The sequence below is a fragment of the Prionailurus viverrinus genome, chromosome A1 (genome assembly GCF_022837055.1).
Source record: "Prionailurus viverrinus isolate Anna chromosome A1, UM_Priviv_1.0, whole genome shotgun sequence".
Lineage (NCBI taxonomy): Eukaryota > Metazoa > Chordata > Mammalia > Carnivora > Felidae > Prionailurus > Prionailurus viverrinus.
This window is the reverse complement of record NC_062561.1, coordinates 12,437,889-12,459,398: the sequence shown is the minus strand read 5'-3', so window position 1 is coordinate 12,459,398 and position 21,510 is coordinate 12,437,889. Positions and strand designations below refer to the sequence as shown.

The following is a 21,510-nucleotide window of genomic DNA, read 5'->3' as shown; positions in this document are numbered from 1 at the left end:
CATTGATGAAATGAGGAGAGATTAACATAAAACCCGAGAACACCCGTATCCAACTCCAGAAGAATGTTAGCCAAACTGAATAGCTGACGTCAAGTGACTTGAGTTCAGGAAAACTCCGATGAGTTATAATGGCACCAGCTGTGGCATAGTTTAAAATCTGTGTTACGGTGGTGGTGATGGTGGTGGCTTCTGAAACTGAAAAAATGGAAACTGTCAAAAAATAGGAATATGGTACAGCCCCTGATCTCCGAGTGAAACTGAAAAGGGGGTGGGAGCTCCGTGAGTATGGGGCCAGGCCGTCAGGTTCAGGCGAGGGAGGCGGTGAGGGAGGGGAGGAAAAGCTCGCAGGGGGAAGGAGTGGGGCGCTAGACAGTCCCGGAGAGAGGAGGAGGGAGGAGGAGGGAGGGGAGCGGCGGAGCGCGGAGCCGAGGGGAGGGAGGGAGGGAAAGTGGGAAAGGAGTAGAGGAGTTGACGGAGCGCAGAGGTTAACCTTGCTCGGCTCGGGGCGGGCGGCGCATCTCGGCCCGCGCGCGCGGAGGAGCCCCCAGCGCGGGACGGCGGCGGACCCATGTCGCGCCCGCGGCGGGTCCCGGGACCCCAGCGGGAGTCCCGCGCCAGGCGTCTGGGGTCTCCGGGAGTCTGAGTTGCGGGCCACGCGGGAGTGGCGGTGGCGAGCCCGCTCGCTGGTCGTTATGAGGACGGATCTAAAATGACCAGCAAACGGAAGCCCTTCCCAACGCAGCTCAGGCGGTCCATCAGCGAGCAGTTGCGGGACTCCACGGCCAGAGCCTGGGATCTGCTGTGGAAGAACGTCCGGGAGAGACGGCTGGCAGGTCGGTGCCCGCGAGACTCCGGGGCCGCGGGGCAGGAGGAGGCGCGGGCGGCTCGGCACGCCCGGCCCACCTCCCGCCTTCCCTCGGGGTGCCCCGCACAGGTTTTCGGGGCCGGGGGCTGGGCCGGGCCGGCCGCGCGCACCCCCTCCCGGCCCGGCCCGAGCGCCCGCGCTCCCCGCGCTCCCCGCGCTCCCCGGGCGGTGTGGGGTCGGTCCCGCGCGCTGACATCCTGGCGGGGAGCGCCACGCGGGGCCGAGAGCGGGCGCCGGGCTTACCTGGCGACTCTTCCTTCCTTCTGGCGGCCGCCTGGCCCGGCTGGCCCGCGCTCCGCAGCCATCCACCCGGTGAATGAATGAGTGCCTCCCCGAGGGCTACCTCTCTCCCAACTTGGCCTGTTCCACAGCGTGTTGGGGGGGGGGGGGGGCAAAGCAAGGGAGAATCTCCAAAGTTCTGGGAGACCAGACATTTGGGGGATCGGGGTAGGGGGAAGATTTGGGGAAGGACAGGTGGACAGCTGTTGGTGCAAGTGGATCGCCGCCCACAATCCCGGTCTTGCTGTGGATCAGGCTCTCATCACTTTGGGATTCCAAAAGAGGGGCCTCCCGTTCGGGACCTATTGCCCACGAATCAGAGGAAGAGAAGAGGTGATTATTCTGAGCTAAGGGGTCCTTAAGAATCCTTGCTTAGGTCAGAACGCCAGCCCCCTCCTTAGCACCTCCCCCAGCCTCCCCACGCCGTGACCTTACTTCTGTGCTGTCTTCGATGGAACCATCTCCTTGTAGGGCCACGGATGCAGTGAGTGGCCTGAGCCTTCTCAGAGCCCTCATTCAGAGCTGTAGGTCTGGTTAGTCACCGCATCATCCCTGCCCCAATAAGGGAAAGCCGCCCTCCACACAGTTCCAGAGCAGTGGAGGATTTAGGATCCCTTCGCCCAAGGGCTGGCTGCTTGAGGTGTTTCAGGGATTGAGGGAAGTGTGGTTGGAAGGGTCCCTGAGCTGACCACCGGTCCAGTCTCTGGACCTTGTTGCCTCCTGTCTCTCCAGCAGTATCTCCTGAGTTGGTCAGTGACCACAAGGATGGAAGAGAGTTCTAGAGAAGAAGAAGGTATGAAGTCTGGACAGAGGGAAGGGATACCAAGGGTGACATGGGAGATTTTAACCTCCTCTGGGCTCCTCCCCTTTTCCTTAAAGTAGAACTGAAGTGTGTTTGCTAGATGTTCTGCCCCTGCACCCATGCAGCCTGACAGCATTCTGGAGTAGGTGCCCAGAGACTGTATCTCCTTCACTGTGAGGTCCTTATCAATCTAACCGGTCAAATTAGAAGCAGGGATTATAGATGATTTCAACACTCAATGTTGTCAGCATAAAATGTTCATCCCATATTTCCTGTCCAACACAGTGGCCCTGTTTAGTAAGCACCCAAGAAATAAACAAACTTTTCAGTCTAGACCCAGAAATAAGTTGTGACAACTGGTAGTTTTGACTGTTGACTTTTAAAGACTTGTATGTGCATTGCAGACCTCAGTTAATAACAATTAGTAACTTTCCCTGTTACCCTGCTAAATTGTATAATCTATGTGATGGATGGTGTCAGAAAAATTTTTGTGGTCTAGTAAACATTTGTTGCTTCCTAACTTCAGAGTGCTAACTGCAAATGTCTCCTTCATAGCTTCTGTTACTTAAGTTTGTTAAATTTGTTAAATCAATGGATCTTCAGGAAACAAGAAGTCTTTCCAGGAGGGCTGCCAAGGCTGTGCTGGGTTTTTATAGAAGCTGAGGCCAAAGATGACTGCAGCCCTGTCTTTTTCAAAAAGAGATCTGGGAAGGAGGAGAGTGTAATGTAAAGACTTAAAACCATTAAGGTTGTCCAGGAAAGTCATTTATTCACATGAATTGTAGAAATTGCAGTTTAGGTAAGGTGGTGGAGAGAAAAGGGTTTGATTCTGGGAAATAAACCATAGAAAGAGATTTTAAGATCATGAGTATATAGAAATTAAGGCTAGAAATGGCTTCAGAATGGTAAGTCTAAGAGTTCTCCCAGAGTAGTGCAATTAGTTTTTAAAATAGCGGTATGAGGTTTTAAAATGTTTAATCAGAATATTAATATCTGCTTACCCATGATCTGCTTACCACTCTGCTAACAGTGGATGCCAGCGGGTTATTCAACTAGCACCAAACAATCCTCTGTGAAGCAGACTTCAACTTGTGCTTCTCCAAGCAAGCTGGGATGATTGCCACAAAACCAAGCCAACTCCATGAAGGAGCTTTTAGATGCAAATTGATTTTCTTGGGTTTTCTTGCTAAGGTAGCTAAAATATGGAACTTTGGCCACGAGACACTGAAATACTTAAGTTATTAATGTTGGCATCAATTCTAGGGGAAAGTGTTCTTCATTTGTAAAAGTGTTCTTTCTATGGTTCTGTTCACAATATCAGAATAACCAACCATATGAATGGACCCCCAGAGACTATCCACCCTGCCAAGACATGATACTGACTGGCTTTTTTTTCTGAAGTTGTTTTTTTTTTTTTTTTTTTTTTTCTATCAGATAAAATTGGTGTGCTGGTATTTCTTTAAATTCTCTAAAATTTTCTTCTTATTACCTCTGGTCAATAGAACAGTATTCACAGTGCTTTATAACAAACTTGTGTTTATTGTCTAGAGCAATCCTGAAGGTATTTGAGTCTCCCTTTTACTTTTTTACACCCAAAGGAAGGAAATCCTTATTCTAACTCACTCCTACTTCTCTTTGTGAGGGGCTGTCTTGTCAATGAAACAAAGTCAAGAAGTAAAAGTGCTTAATGATACTGAAGTGTGTGGATTCTGTGCTGTGGGGCCATATTTAGGAAGGAAGGGACTATACGTAATCGAAAGAAGTATTTCTTAACACGTATCACAATGCAGATAATGAAATCATTGGAAGGATAAGATGTGAAGGATGTTCAAATATATTCATTTTATCACTAAATTTAAAAAGGGGTAAGTTATTGTTAAAGAAGGATTGATACTGGGAGCGCTTCTTGGGCCTTCCAAATCTGTAGTAGCTGCCAAATTTCCATCAGACTATGGCATTTTTGCCAATGCATGCTTCTTAATTTCCCGAGACTCTAACCCCGCAAGGGGTCAGCAAGAGTTTTTCTTACTTGTTATCTCAATATTGATTATTCCAATAATGGTGGTAATTGTTATTTATTCCCAAGATGACAAAATTAGTGTTCAAAGCAGGATTCTAATGCGTGTTGTCAAAAGTCAAAGGCCACCTGTGCCCATTTTCCCTTACAGTTACCCTGCTTCTTCCATAGGCTTTATGGAGACACACGGACCTCAAATCCTTTCTCCAAGTCTGGCACTTGCAATTAGTTTAAAAAAGAATAGTAAAATTAACTGGAAACATTGCTCTTTTTTTTACTCCTGGAGTGACAAAGATAACCCTATACACCTAAAACAATGTCCCTTTGTCATCCTGTTGGACTGCTAAGTGTATGGGCTCATAGAGATTTGAAACCAACAGCCATACCTCTAGCTTGTCAGGGGCCCCTAGGTGGTGAGCCTTGCCCACTACCATCACTATAAGAAGCCAAGGGCTATAAGAATGAGAGGCTGTCATAAAGCCTAAATGTAGGTTTCTTCAAGATAGGTGAGTGACAGGTTCTTTTGGCTTCCCCAGATCTCTAATCAGCCACCACTGGTGACGATTCTGAGCTTTTGTAGCATCATTAAATTCTCTAGGCAGCAGCATACCCCTCAGCTTTTGGTGTTTGTAAGCAGCTTGAACTACTTTTCAAATGGTAAGGTCTGAGAAAATCCAAATGAGTTCTCTAAAGCTTTCTGCTCCTTTATTTTAAAACCCTACTCTATTTTAATGGAAATGTAATCCATATGTTTGATTCCTTTATACTCACATAACAGTGTTTAGGTGGCTTGTGAACTAACTGATGTCCAAGTCTTTTGATCTCTTTTATAGTCTCATTTTAAATCATTTCTCTTAGACACAGGAAGTTCTATTGCTGCCAAGAATAAACTAACTTAAAACACTGAAAAGTTTGAGTTTCGATGAGAAACACTAATTCCACCAAATTTCAGTGAGTTCTTGTCATGTTAAAACAGGTTCATTCATTCTCAGAGTCAACAGTAGCATCCTGTGATGTGATGTAAACACAAGACTGGGACTTTAATGCAGAGTGGGATCAAGAATAGAACATAGGCGATAAAGACGTTCCTTATTAAAATCTAAATGTGTTCCGTGATATCAAAAAGCACAGGATGATACCAGTTGATCCTTTTTATGTGTTTTATATCAGCGTTCTTCTTTTTTATTGTCACTTTCCTGTAAGGTACAGGCCATCCCACTTGTCAGGTGTTTTTTTAAACATCTCTTAAAAGGAGAATACATTTAGATGTGATTTATATTAACAATGACAAAAAAAATCTAAGTAAGCATGCAATTAAAATCAGAGAAGGAGAACATATTCCTTATATAAGGGTTCTCAGCCTTAGCTGCACATAAAATCACTGGGAGCCTTTTATGAATATCAGTGTCCTGGCTGCCTCTTAGAGATTCTGCTTCAGTTTAGAGAGGGCCTGGGGATGAGTATTCTGTTTCAAGCTCCACAGATGGTTCCAGTGGGTAACCTGGCCTAAGAACCACTGTTTATATTAACTACCATTTTATAACTCTCAAAAGTCTATGTAGCAGAAGGTCATATTCTAGGCCCCTAAGAAAAGTTTTGATTAAGTAGGGTTGGAATGAGCTTGTCATTTTACAGAAAAATAAAAGTTTGGGCCTAGTTTCCAGGGTAAGAAATTTGCTTTTGGTTCTACCTATGGTAAGAAGCAAAGGACTTTATGCAGAGGAGCGGCAGGTCCTGGTTTAATTGCCACCAGAGTGGTCTAGGTGAAGATAAACAGTGACAGGGACTAGGGTAATAGTGATAGAGATGGAGATGTAGGGACATATTTGGAATATGTGTTGAAAGGAGAGACGACAATGCTGAGGTTAGTTGCTGGAGGTGAGGGAGAAGGATCAAGAACTCCTGGGTTGTAGTGCCATCGGCTGAGATGGGGCACGTGGCAGATACGCGTGTTGCAGCTGCAAAAGGAAGCTTTGTTTTTGTTCTTTGGTGGTTTTTTTTGTTTGTTTTTGTTTTTGTTTTTTTTTGTTTGTTTTTGCTTTTGGCATTGGACAGATGAGGCTTGAGGAGTTCTCCTTGAGCCAACTTAGACCAAAAGTGCCTCTTAGACATCCAAAAGTAAAAGTCAAAAAGTTGGCTGTGCAAGTACGGGTTTGGAAGAAAAGTCAAAGCCAGAAATATAAATCCAGAAGTGATTGTCATATAACTTTTATAGAATAAAACCTAAGGATTAGATGGGGTTACTTAGGAAAAAATATGTAAATAAGAGGAGGGGCCAAGGACAGAATCCTAGGGCATCCTTTATTTAGAGCACACTATTTGGATGTGAACTCTCTCTATATATACATATGCTAAGTTTCTGGAGAATTTGAAAAAGCAACACTGTCTGAATTCAGCATTCCTATAGCAGAAGAATAATCGTGCTATGCTGAATAATCTTTTGTGACAGATTTATTTGGTCCCAGAACTGCTGATGAATGAAAATAATCATAAAAATATGTCTCGCTAATAAAATATAACTTTTTTAAATTTAGAAATGATACCACAAAGTAGAAATTAAAAACTTCAAATAACATTTGAAGGGAAGGCTGCTCAAGTTTGCCCTCATTAAAAAAAATAAAAATATGGTTAAGTATAAGTGGTCTTAGCAGGAATACTTCTATGGTTATTATAACCTGTTGACCCCACATATAATGAAGTAAGAGCTTTATATTGGAAAGATGACTTTTTCAATGTCATGATATCCAGGAATAGTCTACTCAAACAAAGCTTAGCTTATAAGAAAAGTTCTGTATATTGAGGTTTTGAGTACTGCATCTGTTTACTGACATTTATCAGTTATGGTTTGTCCATAATAAAGTTGATTGAAGGGAATTTCTCTGAGAAAAATAAATACTATCTTAACTTTTTGCATTTGTAAGAAGAGTAACTTAAACTTGGCCTAACCTATCTGCAGCATGCTGGCTAACCCTTAGAAGTAACACAATTTCCTCCAAGAATTGGAGAAAGGAAATGATCACATTCATTAATTGCTGGCGGTGCTCTGTATAAGAGACATGAGCCCTAATAGTTGGCTGGAACTCCTTGAGGAGACCATGTGGTACAATTTTTTTGACTCAACAACATGAGACATGGAGCACACGTCTAATGAAATGAATATATACTCCTTTCATTGTGTTTTTTTAAATCTTCTGTTCAATAAAACAACTTATAAGGAAAAATTTGCTAAAAGGCCTTGTAGTTTACTGGGAGTTTATCCAACAGTATATTTCATTCTGCCCTTTTGCAAGTTTAGTGATATTGCAAAATGAAAACAAAAGTGGTTTGAAAAGTGTTACAACATTCCTGGGCTTTTTTCAGAATCCTTGAATGTTTAGTCCTAAAACAGTCGAGTTGAAGGACAAACATTTTTGTCATGTTTGTAGTTAGTCAATAAGTATTTATTGAGCCATGAAATAGCATCCTTGTCAAAGCATGTTGGGACTGTAGTGCAGGATATTAATTTAGTACTGTGGTTTTATCCTGGCAAAGCACACAAATTTTATTATGCTGCTCAAATCACTTAACTCATCTATTTAACCAGAAATAGAGCAAGCTTCCAGAAATTGCAAAAGGACAGTATAGAATGTGCCATGACTACACAATATTGCATTTGCAAATCTGCTGTGTCAAGCCATTTTATATTTTCAGGCAGACTATTTCCCTAGTAACATTTTTATCCAAAATAAAAATTTCAGAATCTTACGGTTCTGTTATATTGTCTCATGCTGCATATTTTATCTATATTTCAACACGGCATACTGTGTTTGGTGAATACTTTTCTTTCTCTTTCCTATATAGGAAATCAAATGAATATGAGAGGTAATTGTTGTTCAATCCCATGAAAATTAATATATTTACTTGCTGACATTAAGTTGGAAAGTCTTATCAGACGCTTTTTATTCTCTCTCCATCTGATAAAGTAGAAAAGTAGCCAGGTTCCTTGAAAGATATTTGAAAGCACTTTCCATTGAAATGTAATATTTATCACTATGATAAGGTTCTAAAAGTGCAAATATTTGAATGTGTGTAACAGTATAAGTTACACTAATGCACCGCTGCATGGGAACGTATGGATGGTCACAGTGACATTGTAAGGAGGTCCGAGTATTGCTTCCCTCCTTCACCTGACAGTGAATTGCATTCATCTCAGAACTCTTCAAAAACAGTGATAGACTGCACCTGTCCCAGCCATGAGGAGGTGTCCTCATGATCTTGGAAATAAATTACATCTTTATTTTAGTCTCAAGAAAATATGTCATAAGCAATAGACATAAAAGACGAACAATTGTTAGAATTAAAGTAAGTAAGTTAAAAAAAAAAAACTTTCATATATTTCAATATAGGCTGTTTTATTCTTTCTGGAAAAAGAAAGAAGCTTTGTGCTGTATGTTTGATTTTTGTTCTTAAATCTAAATCAAATCAATAATGGCAAATGAAAAAGAGAACTCTTAACCACGTAGAGTAGCACTGTAGTGGTGGAAAAGGGATTGAAGCTATTTGAGATGTCATATGAATAAAATCACAGCTGTGCAATGGTGATTAACATCTGTGAAATTAGCGTCACTTCAGTCATAATGTTGATATACATATTTGCCACAGCTATGGCTACAGTGCCAGGAGCATGGAGCACCCAGGACTGTAAATGCATGTTACTTTACTTTCAGTGCGTATGTAGTGGAGGGCAGGATTAGCTGTGTTTGGCATGATGGAGGATTACTGGCATGGCATCGTGATCTACTGGTTGGGAGTGGCTACTGGAGCCCAAGACTACATGGGTTTGAATCCTGCCTCCAACATTTAAGCAGTCAGTCCTTGGGAAAGATAAGTAATCTCAATGTTCTTTAGTTTCCTCATCTTTAAAAAGGAGGATACGCATAGTACTTACCGCATAGGGTTGTTATGAAGATTAAATGAGTTAATATTTTCAAAGTATTTAGCATAGTGTCTGGCCCCTAATAAATATTGTATGAGAGTTTATATGGCTATATACACACAGACACTCCTAGCGACCCCCGCACAGTCAAAACTCCAGGTATAACTTTTGAGTGCCCCCAAAACTTACCTACGAATAATAGCCTACTGCTGACCAGACTAATAACATAAATAGTCAATTAACACATATTTTGTATAATATATATTATATAATATGTAATAATAAAATAAATATATAATAATATAAAATAAATATAACAAAATAATATAATATATTATATATTATATATACATGTGTGTGTGTGTATATATACATACATATATATATACGTATATATACACTGTGTTCTTATAAGAAAGTAAGCTAGAGAAAAGAATATGTTATTAAAATATATCATAAGGAAGTAGGGGCTCCTGGTGACTCAATCGGTTGAGCATCCGACTTCGAGGCCCAGGTCATGATCTTGTGGTCTGTAGGTTCAGGCCTCATGTTGGACTCTGTACAGACAGCTGAGAGCCTGGAGCCTGCTTCAGATTCTGTGTCTCCCTCTCTCTCTCTCTCTGCCCCCCTCCCTCCACCCCCCCCACCCCCACTCATGCTCTCTTTCTCTCTCAAAAATAAACATTAAAAAAAAAAGAATATCATAAGGAAGTGAAAATACATCTAAAGTACTGGACTGTATTTTTGGGGGAAAAAGTCCAGATACAAGTGAACCTGCACAGTTCAAACCTGTGTCGTTCAAGGGTCAACTGTATGTGTACATGCAAGTGGAGAATAGAGCAGCAGAGACATATTTCCTGGTAAAGGAGATGCTTTTATCTCTAGCCTTAAACCACTTACCCCCTTCATTCATCAGCCATGTCTCTTTTTTTAAGTTTATTTATTTATTTTCAGAGAGAGAGAGTGTGCGTGAGCACGAGTTGGGGAGGGGCAGAGAGACAGGGAGAGAAAGAATCGCAAGCAGGCTCCACACTGTTAGCACAGAGCCCAACACGGGGCTTGATCCCACGAACCGTGAAATCATGACCTGAGCTGAGATCAAGTCAGATGGTTACCCCAGCACCGAATCTTACGAACCTATTCTTAAGATCCCATGTTCAGGGATTTCCAAGAGCTGAGACGTTAGTCTCACTCTCTTTGCTCTGAGATTAAAAAAAAAAAAAAAAATCAAAAACTACATATGTTGGCAGCATGGTTGGCAGCATCTTGTGTAACCCATTAGTGTTCTAGCATGAATCATTCATTCTACTAACGTTTGTCTTTCTGAAAGATCATCAATTATGGTTTGTTCATCAAAATCACCATCAGCTTTAGAGGTATGCAACCATGAATTCATTCCCATGCCCTTGGCCTAAATGGAATTTGATGGAGACCTAATTAAAATGAGGGAAGTTAGACTAGATAATCTCTAAGGACCCATTTAGCTTTAAAGATCAATGAGCCTGTAAAACCAGACCATGTGTCTAAAGGAAACTTAATGCACTAAGTCTTTTAGCTCCCTTTCTGTGTAGATTTCATAGGATGTTCTGAGAGATGAGGAAGCTGAAGCCCAGAAGCATACCTCAGATGCCTGCCAGTGCCATTCCCCATGCTGGTTTGGTTACCTACCTCCACCAACAGCAACAACTTATAATTGGTACTTTCTGTAATTGGAGCTACCTCTGCCAGAACTGGAGTGGAACAAGTTGGGGGGCAAGCTGGGAATCCTGGGCCTGTGAACACCTGTAGAATCTCTCTACAGCCCCTGCACCGCACTCACGCAGGGTCACTTCTCAGAAGGGCTCTGTCCTTGGTCTAGTGTTCTTCTATTGAAATTTTGAAATTATTAATAATCGTTGAATGGAGGGGCCCCATTTTCCTTTTGTACGGTGCCTGCCAAGTGACGTAGCTGGTCCTGCATTCAGAGAAAGCCAGGGTCTTGTAGAATCATGCCTTGATTTGTGAGTTCACCTTCATTGGTGACTTGCTGTTATTTAAGTAAGATAAAGGGATGCATAAAAACCTAGGATATTAGATTTGGAAGGGACCTTGGAAGGCTTTCCTTAAGCACCTACAATCTATAATCCACGTGCCCTGTGCTTCTTGCTCTTGGGAAAGGCGATCTCCCAAGGGAGAAATTGTGTTTGTTTTATTTTATTGTTTATTGATTCTGACAGCATCATTATAAAATAAGGCAATAACATTACCCCTAGTGTTTACAGAGCTATAGTGATTTTATTTTAGCTATTACATATATTGAAGCAAATATTTTAATTAGTTTTTTAAGGTTTTGCAGTGTTTAGGTATAATAGGAAATAGGGACAAATTATACAACTCTTGGTAATCTAGATTTTCAGATCCAAGGCTTGTTTTGAAAAGTGCTTAATTAAGCTTTTTCTTAATTAAAAAGTTATTTGCAATACCCATAATAGATTAATTCATTAAGCCACTGCTATTAAAACCATTAAGGTTATTTCCTGTGTAGGTTCATCCAGGGCTACTTACTAAGAAAAGGAAATTAGGAGAGGTAGTAATAAAGCCTATCATTTATCACCAGGGATTTTCAGCCCATATCTGCCAACATTTTGTTTTGTCATTATGTCCACCTGTCTCCATGAAGAGCACTAAAGCTGACTAGAGTCTAGTCTCTTAGTAGTGCACAGTTTAAAATCCCTCTTTGCTAACGGAAGCTATACACAGAACTCACCATTTAATAATGTTTTTTTAAAAAGGACACTTTCTTTTGTTGGAAATTAAGTTTATTATTTAATGCTAAGTATTTCTGGGCAATTGACTAAAAAAAAAGAGTGCATTTTCATTTGCTCTTAAGCTACTTCAAACAAGAATGTGCTTGCATAGTTCTAAGTAGTAAATAAGTAGGTCCCTCGTCGGTGGATTCAAGGCCATGTTAGAAGTGAACCTGGCTGACAGCAGGGCCATGGCACGAAGGTGGGCCCAGGTACTATTCCACAAGGAGAATCAAGTGACAGTGGCTTGGTAAGCTCCTTCTGTATGTTCAGATCTACACATATGAGAAGAGCGAGAGGTGTAAACAGCTCTATCCAAGAGCCTGAACAAGTTCGACTTGCCAGGTTAAAAAAAAAAAATCCATAGGAGTAAATTAAACCTTTATAGCACAGTTGCCAGAATTCGGAAAGTGAAACTATAACTCTCACTCTGGACAAGGTTCCCTACATCAGTACTCAAATACAATGATTTACTCAAGTGTCTGTTTGCACCTTAGCCCCAACCTCCTCCCGGGAAAAAGACGGTGCCTTGTTCACTGTCGATAGTCCAGTTGCCCTAGCACAGTAGCTGGGATACAGAATGTGCACAATGAGTGTCTGTTGAGTGAATGAACCAGTGGTCATTATAATATTAACAGCAAACCTGCTTGGACCCCATTGTGTGCCAGGCATTATGCTAAAGACTTCACACATTTTCTCATTTGATGCCCAGGCTTCAGGAAAGGTACTGCCAGGGTCACTGTTAGCACCCACAGCAGCTTGCTGTGATTTAGAAAAAGGCTTCTTCTCTGGGCTCACAAATTAGAAAACGGTGCCTCTTCTGAGCAAATGCAGCCCCAAGGGCAGGCAGCTAAGTGAGTGTACCCTGGCCTGAATTTCATCCTGTGTGCCCCCCACCCCCACCCCTTGGCTGGTTGCTCTGTGTAAGTCACAGCCCACACAGTTGTACACAGTAGCCCTGGGTGCTACTACCTCCAGTTGATGCCCGAGGAAACTAAGGCGTGGAGAGGTTAAGTAACTTGTTCAAGGCACATAACTACTACTTGTAGCTATGTAGATTTGGGAGGCTGGCACAATTCACATGACTTGTAAGGTTTGTGAGATCCTGAAGACTCCAAGAGCCACATCCTTGTCACAGTCTAGCACTTAGGAAGAAGGGGTAAGTGTTGATGGGTGTCATTGTGACCATACGGAACTATTTGCAGAGCCCCACCCAGTGTTGCCTCAAGGTTACCATAGGGGGTATTAGGTGGGAGCTGACCATGGCATCCTGGCATCCCAGGGTCCCCATGGTAATAAAGACGATGATTAATGGTGATCCTAAATATTTGTGTAAGACTTACAGTTAAATGTCTTTCCATTAAGGTAATATAACAGTGGATTAAAATCATTAGGTTCTCACAAAAGTCCCTTGAGAAAGGCGGGGCAGGTGCTAAGATCTCAATTATTTAAGTGAGACAAATGAAAATAAGAAAAATAATGTGACTACCCAAAGCCTCATGACCAGTGAGGGCCAGAGAGGGATTTGGATCCAGCTCCTACTCCAGTGCTCAGTCTTCTGGTCTCTTTCCTGTTGCCCAGTGTGAGCTCTGCTCTGTGAGAGGTCAGTTGCGAGTCAGGCTCCCAAGCCTAACTGAGCATCAGAACCACTAGAAAAGCTTTTAAAATACAGGCTCCTGGACTCCTCACCAGATCCACTGGATCAAAATCATCCCTGGGGAAGCAGTATAATGAGTGTGTTTGTGTGTGTGTGGTAGGGGGTGGGGGAGAGGATTGGTCTGTAGTTATCATTTTTAGCAAGCTTCCTAGGTGATTTTTGTTGTTTGTTTACTGCCTGCCCAGCACTGTCCTCTCACCGGTGACTGGAAACGGCTCTAAACTCATGATTTTTTTTCAGGCTCTATGCCTTGTGCTATTCAGTGTCTTCTAGTCTCATACTTTTCTCTCCTGCCTACCTAGATCTTAGCCATTTTCAAGGACTAGCTCAACTCCTTCATGATTTTGTTGCTAGTGCTGTTCTGGTTATGCCCACTCCTGCCTCCAGACAGTCTCGCCTTCCGTACCTCAGTGCTCTCAGGGGGGCTAGAGGGTGGGAGCAGCTTGAGGGCCTGCTGCATGTCAGGCCCCTAATTCAGTGTTTCTCCACATGTCACCATGCGAACCATCACAGCAAGATGCTGAGGTCACGATTATCATTCCCATTTTAAGGAGGGGGTACGTGAAGAAACCTGGCTGAGGCCAGCACATCTAGGAGAGGGCATAGTCTCATCTGGCTTCAAGTACCTGCCTTTCTCTTCATTCTGCTGAATATTCCAGTCTTCAGAAACCAGGAAGATTTCTTTTGTACTATAATTGAGAAACTGTCTTATGTTAAAAAAAAAAAAAAATCTTTTACCTCCCACTGTATAACCCACATAGTAAAAACACCTAGTTGTTAAAGAAATAAAAAAATGCCTTTTCTCCTTTTGTGAAATTACTTCCTAGCAAGCTTCAAAAGGCTGAACTGATATTGATCAAGATAGTATATTTATTTATTCAAGCCCTTTAATATTATGAGGAAATAACAGCCAACATTCCATCCTTTTCTTTCTTTTAACTGGAAAACACATGAAATGTTAGAGCATATGGATGACTTTCAGATTACCTTTTCCAGGCTATTCATTTTACAAGGGTCGATTGAATCTCAGAGAGATTCAGTTAACCCATTCCAGGTCACATATCTTATTGGTGATAAATTTGAGATTAGAGTCCAGCTGTGTCTCATAGGATTAAGGTGAATTCATACTTGGCCATCCAATAGCAAGCAAGATGCCCATTTTTGAAATTAGTCTAGAGTACAAACTTCTTGAGGGAAAAATGGTTCCTTACCTCAAGAGCAAAGCTTTCCCCATGAAATATGTTTATGAGTGTTTGTTCCGGCAGCCTGACTCACTGCCTCAATGACTGAAGGACATTAAAGGAATAATTGCTCCTTTCTAAGTGCTCTGGTGGCCCCACGCCCTGCAAGATAACCTTGACCTGTCCTCCTGCCTCCTTCCAAGGTGCAAATGGAAATTTTATAGCTAAAGAAAACTAACACTGCTATCGTCACATACTGGGTGACGAAAATGGGAGAAAGCATGATTGAAATTTAAATAACAATTTTTCATCTATTTAATGGCCCTTTGGGCCATTATTTTAAATTACAGAGCTAGAGGGAAAAAATGATTTTTTAACCCCCCAAATCATATGATTTTTTTCCCATAGTGACTCCAAGTTCTTATTCACTTAAATTATTCAACAAATATTTATGAAGTCCCTACCATGTCAAACACTGTCCCACCTACTGGGGATTCAGTGGTGACCAAAAGACAAAATCCACACCCTCACCAAGCTTCCATTTGAGTGGAAGGAGACAGATAGTAATGAATAAATATATAATATGTGTTACAAATAGCACATCATGAAGAAAAACAAATAATGAGAAGGAACTGGAGAATGAAAGAGAGTGCTATTTTGGATCTGATGGCCACAGAAGATCTCTCTGGGGAGGAGGAGATTGGAGCAGAGACATTCAAAGATCTGGGGCAAAGAGTGTTCTAGGCAGAGAGAATAGGACATGGATCATTCCTGAAGCAGGAGAGCACAGATGTGTTTGAAGAAAGGCCAGAATGTCAGTGGGGCTTGGGGTATGGTGATTGGGTGGGAGAGTGGTAAGAAAAGGGGTTTTCAGATGGCCAGGTCCTCTGCAGCATTGGGCCTGGGAAGGAGTCCTGATATGATCTTGAGTATAATTTGCCATGAACAGTTATCTGGTTTATGATGTAAAAGTTGAGAAGAAAAGATGGTAAAGGCCAAGAGTGGCTTAAAAATTTTTTTAATGTTTACTTATTTTTGAGAGAGAGACAGAGTATGAGTGGGGGAGTGGCAGAAAGAGAGGGAGGCACAGAATCTGAAGCAGGCTCCGGACTCTGAGCTGTTAGCACAGAGCCTGACATGGGGCTCAAATCCATGAACCATGAGATCATGACCTGAGCTAAATTCAGACGCTTAACCGACTGAGCCACCCAGGCTCCCCAGAAAGATTTTTTAGAGGCCTCCCAGAAATATCAAGTTTAGTTAATGTCTCAGTTGTAAAAAACAAAACAACCCCCAAAAACCCCATAAATACTTAGTTGCTAGTCACATAGGGGCCAGTGCTTAATTAAAAAGAAGGAGAGAATAACCTCTGGCCCCTCAATTTTTTGACACAAATGGGAAGAATTAATTAGATCCATTCATTCATTCAGAAACATTTAATGAATATCATATTCCAGATACTCTGCTATGCTCTATGCCCCAAGCATAAAAAGATGAAAAAGACACTAAGTCTTACCCTCAAGGACTTGTAGACAAATGCAACGGCAGCAGCAGAATATACAAGCTATAGAGGTAGATTAGAGGATGGAGTGATGAACTTGGCCTGGCTTTGCCGAGCAAATGACCCTTGAGTGGGGCCTTAAAGGAGAGAAATTACATCCTAAGTAAGGGAAAACGCAAGCACATGCAAAGAAACAGAGAGGAATGAAGTTGCATGAGTAAATTTTATATATTGATTGATGGGACCTGGGGTCAAGAAGGAGAACGGTTGAAGAAAACTGGAGAGGTGGGCAGGGACCAGATTATGAGCCTGTGGATTTTATCCATGACTTCCAGTGCTATATCAGATAGTTTGTCATTTCTTTTCTAGCTCTAGGACTTTATGTCATATGAATCTGTTTTCCTTTCTCCATCAGTGTTTGAGGTAAGAATCACCAGCCCCTGTTTATTTTTGTATTTATCTTTTTAAGGTTACCTTGCTCTACCACTTTAAAGAATAACCATCAGAGCCTCTTTTCTTGCATGGGTGTTGCAAAGAACTTGAGGTCTTCTGTGGCTTTTAACAATGACTTTAGTTAAATTAGCAGAAACTACAGAAACTCCTGTGAATTTCCACTTTCCTGCCTTGCTCCTTGGGGCTTTTTCACTCCTGATCGTGGTGCAGTTGCATGGATTTACAAGTTTACAGTTCTGGGGAGTGTGTGCTATACATCTGGTATATTACAGAGATTTGGTAGTCGGTAATTTTCACAGAAAACTAATCTGACTTCTTTATCAATTTTTCAGATTTCGGACTATTTTTTTTAAATAGTGTCTTTAAAAAGAACCATCCATTTATGGATGACCTACTTGAGGCAAGATCGCATACCAGGTAGTGGGGACACAAAAATGAATAAGATAAAATTCTTCCTTTGAGAAACTTACCACTGTGGAAGATTTCTTACAATTCTTATAAGAAATCTTATAATTGTTTGACTGTAGTATATACACCGAATGGCGTTAGGTTCACTATGAAAAAGGTTTTTACAAAATTTCATTAAAAATAGTTGAGTTCTTTGGTGATGCATAAGCTTAGCCTCTCCTGGAAAGCTGAATTTATTTATCCAACACACTGACTAGAGGCAAGGAGGAGAAAAAAAAAGCCAGAAGAAAAGTTCTAATTCATGATACATAACTTGAGAATCTCCATTGAACAGCTGCATTGTAACACTCACCCTTTTTGTTCACATGGAGTTGCTCTCTGGAATCCTCAGATATCCATGGTTGCCCGAGGGCTCTTCAAATGTCACCAGGGCAACACCAAAGTAACACACATGAAGAAGCCCTTCTGTGGCATTCTTTATGAAAAGCATTGAATTAAATTATTGCATAACAAATCATCTGCATATGAAAGGCAGTGAACTGTTGGAGAACCCAACTGGAAACAATGCTGAATTTGATTCTACCTCCACTGATAACTTACTGGCACCCTTAGAAATCTTGTTGTGACCAGAGTCCCCCTTTTGGAATGTGGGAAATATTAACACCGTACTTAGGACCTCAAGGGGATTATGAGCTAAATTAGGGAGACTGTTGAGATGGTCATAGAAAAATCCCTTAACCCCATTCCTCTCAGCCTTTCGCCATCAACCTTTCAAAAAAAATTAAGGAATTTCCCAGTTTAGATGAAACCATTGCTCCCCGCCAAGGAGATCCTGGCAAAACAGATAGCAGCTGCTTTGATTGAGTCTTACCATGTGCCCGAGACCGTGCTAAGCACTTCACATGCATAATTTTTATGTCACCCTAATGACCTGTATTGTAGGGTCAATATTATCGAAGTCTTCATTTTATAATGGAGACATTTAGACTGTAAAATGTATGTGAATCTTGGCCCAGTTTCACAAAGCTCAGGAGTATTCTGAAGCAAAGAATTAGAACCAGGTGATCTGTCTCACGAGCCCTCAAACCTCTGTACATATTAGTTTAGAGGGAACTCTATATCAGAGCACATCCTCTATCACTTCTATACCTGGCTACTGCTTATTCTGGATAGAAATCCTTGTAGTAGGAAAAGTAATTTCTACAGACTAAGTATATTAACTCAAGAAAGCCTGTAAAGAGGCAGTGTATGAAAAATAGAAGTGCTGTTTTAGGCTTGATTAAACCAAATAAGACAGATTTTGGAAAATATACTGAAATATTTGTGTCCAAATGATACTGCCGCTGGCAACGCAGCCTCCCTAGCATAATGCGTGATGCTTTTCCTGGGGAATTGCCCCCTTATGAACCACAATAAGAAGAAAATGAGTGTCACTTCTCTTTGGCTAGATTTTAATGTTGGGTCCCCAGAGAAAAACCAATCACCTTCTTCTCACCAGGATTGTCCGTGAAAGATCTAACTATTTTATTTAAAAAAAAATTTTTTTTTCAACATTTATTTATTTTTGGGACAGAGAGAGACAGAGCATGAACGGGGAGGGGCAGAGAGAGAGGGAGACACAGAATTGGAAACAAGCTCCAGGCTCTGAGCCATCAGCCCAGAGCCTGACGTGGGGCTTGAACTCACGGACCGCGAGATCGTGACCTGGCTGAAGTCGGACGCTTAACCGACTGCGCCACCCAGGCGCCCCCCCACCTTTTTTTTTTTAATTTTTTCACAAACATCTATTTTAAAGGACAGATTTGCCCCCTTTACAATTTTATTTATTTATTTTATAGTAAAAAAATAGCATGTTGATTATAAAACATACCTGTTGATCATAAAACTAGCATACTGATTATAAAAAGCACCTCAAAATAATCACTACATACTTCTAACGTGTACTCAAAAGAGCGTTTTGAAATATTTCAAGCGAGCCAGCCAGCATTTTTAAAAGTAAATGTGATCTCCCAAGAGAATTCCTTCACTGAAGATAGCAGACACATGGCTCCTATAGGTATTTTTTAAATGGTAGCACTGCTTTATAATCACACGTCTAATGTGCTCTTCTAAGATAGAAGCACAATATGGGTACATATACAATTATTTCTTGGTGGCACCATTTTTTTCAAGAAAAATGACAATACCTACAACTTTTTGGGTGCTAACTGTGTTCCAGGTACACAAGTTATTGTATCTAAAACTTAAAACAGGGCTAGCAAGTCAGTATTACACTCATTTTTCTTTCTTTTTTTTTTTAAGTTTATTTTGAGAGAGAAAGAGTGCTTATGCAAATGGGGGAGGGGCAGAGAGAGACAGGGAGGAGGGAAAGGGAGAATCCTAAGGAGATTCTGCACTGTCAGCGCAGAGTCCGATGCGGGGGCTCAAGCTCACAAACTGTGAGATCATGACCTGAACCTAAATCAAGAGTCGGATGCTCAGTCCACTGAGCCACCCAGTCTCCCCTACACTCATTTTTCATGTGATACAAGTAAAGCTTATGGAGGCTTAGGAATTAAGTGGAGTCTCGTGGTTAGGGCTGTGTTCCTTGAAGGCTCACATGCTCACTCATGGTGCATCCATGGCAGAAGAGGAGCACAGTCATTTCTGCGTAAAGGGAGAACAAACATACAAATTAAATTATTAACATCACCACTTGGGTGTTAATAGACTCCTGGAACTGAGGTGAGATGTAGTCTTCAATGGCTAAATAAGAGAACCTGTACGAAAGCATTGAGACAAAGTCATTCCATTCATTCTTTACTTTTAGTACAGAAGAATCGTCTGAGGGGTTTTTCAATATACAGAATCTGGGATCCACCAGTTAGAAACCCAGTTTAAACAGATGGGGGTCCAGGAGCCTGCATTTTTAAGATGTTTTCCTGAGGATTGTGAGGCTGTAAGTCTCTGGGACCCTCTTTAAAAAATACCAGTTTATCACACAGCAGATTCTCTCAGTGTGGTTTCCTTTCCTTTCCCTAGATGTGTGAGTACAGGAAGAAAACCAAAGACAATAGTTGAAAACAAGAGCTCAGTTCATAGGGCATTGTGTCTGGTTTACATCACTTTATTGAAATAGGCCAAATTTGAAATTTCATTTGAAATTTAGCCTCTTACCTTGATGGCCTCCGTGTCAAACTTCAGTGTACAAAAGTACACTGGGTGTGAAGAAAGTTCTCACAGCAACTCTGGTTTGATCAGTCTCAGGATTCTCGCAGCATGTAAGGCACAGCCAAAGTAATGCCAGGTGGAGATGCAGGAGATTTCCTGTTTATTTGTTTTACCTATTTAAAATGATTTTATACATCCTGTGATTTTTACAGTTGTTGTGAAAGGAAGCTCTTATATTTAACTCTATTGAAATGTAGCACTTGTGTTTTTAGAGGAGGGGAGGATGGGGATAAATCTCCTTGGCGCTTTTCATGAATTAATGAATTATGTTCTTACAGCTTGACTTTTCCGCTGTCTATAACAGAGACAAAGTTAGGCTTCAGAGATCTGATGGTGAATTTCTAAGGTTCATAAATTATGTGTCAGACAGTTCAGGAGGCAGGGTATGTTTTTGTTTTTATTCCCCCCCACTTCTTTTCTTGCCCTTCGGGCATGCAACATTTGGATAGTTTAATCCAGCCCATAATGGGATGGGCAAGAGAAGGGGATTAAAGTTAAAATTCTCTAAAGTACCTCACATAAAAAAGTTTTGTAAAGAAAAAGGATTCAAAATCCTAGGTTATACCAAGACTTCATCCTACTTTTCATTTTCTTTATTCATTCTATTTCCTCTTTATGGGACTAATCAGGAGGTAACTATGGGCAGAACTGTTAGTTGATGACAGCAAGTGGAGTGAGTGTCTGGGAAAGGATCTCATCCTATTTTTTTCTGCAGGTCCTGAGACCTGGCATGTCAGCCATTTTAGGGTTGCATGAAGGTTAGAGATAAAAGTTAAGTTCAGCCTTAGTGCTGGTTGCACCAAAAGCACAGTTGTGCTCCTGGTGTTTTCAGAAAGGATGGTGAGTGGTCGATGATACTCAAGCAGCCTAATGACAAGCTTTTCTAGCGTGCAGGTTCAGAATCCCTTCAGTTTACTTTTTTAAAAAGATATATATATATATATATATATATATATATATATATATATATAGTGTACCATATATACTTTAGCTCTATAAGGAAGAAAAAAATAGAGGCAGGAAAACAAACCCAGGGCCAGGAGGAATGACTTGCTGCATAGACTGGAGAAGCAGCACCCACTTTCAGAAGGGAGGGTTTTAGGGATAGACTCGGTATGCATAGAGATCAGTATGTAATGAGCAATCTGCACATAGTTATTACTACCTTCAGTGTACTCAAAAGACACATACAACCTTTGTTTTAAAAGGTTTTTTTAAATTTATTTATTTTTAAGTTTATTTATTTATTTTTGAGGGAGAGAAAGAGCGCGTGTGAGCGCACAAGTTGGGGAGGGGCGGGAGAGAGAGAGGGAGACACAGAATCCGAAGCAGACTCTAGGCTCCCAGCTGTCAGCACAGAGCCTGACGTGGGGCTCGAACCCACAAACCATGAGATCATGACCTGAGCCCATGGCGGATGCTCAACCAAGCCCCCC

General features: G+C 41.4%; 1 protein-coding gene across 5 annotated transcripts in view; it reads left to right on the top strand.

Moving 5' to 3' along the window:
- Positions 1–21,510, top strand: part of STARD13 (StAR related lipid transfer domain containing 13) — a 540,351-nt gene that overhangs the window by 301,879 nt on the left and 216,962 nt on the right. For 2 of the 5 annotated variants that reach the window (XM_047852670.1, XM_047852630.1), the window contains exon 1: positions 533–833. The exons of the other annotated variants lie outside the window; for them this stretch is intronic. In XM_047852670.1, the coding sequence (XP_047708626.1) occupies positions 710–833 (124 nt within the window). In that variant the 5' untranslated portion in view covers positions 533–709. Of the gene's footprint in view, positions 1–532; positions 834–21,510 lie in introns of those variants that run through there. 5 annotated transcript variants of the gene reach the window in all.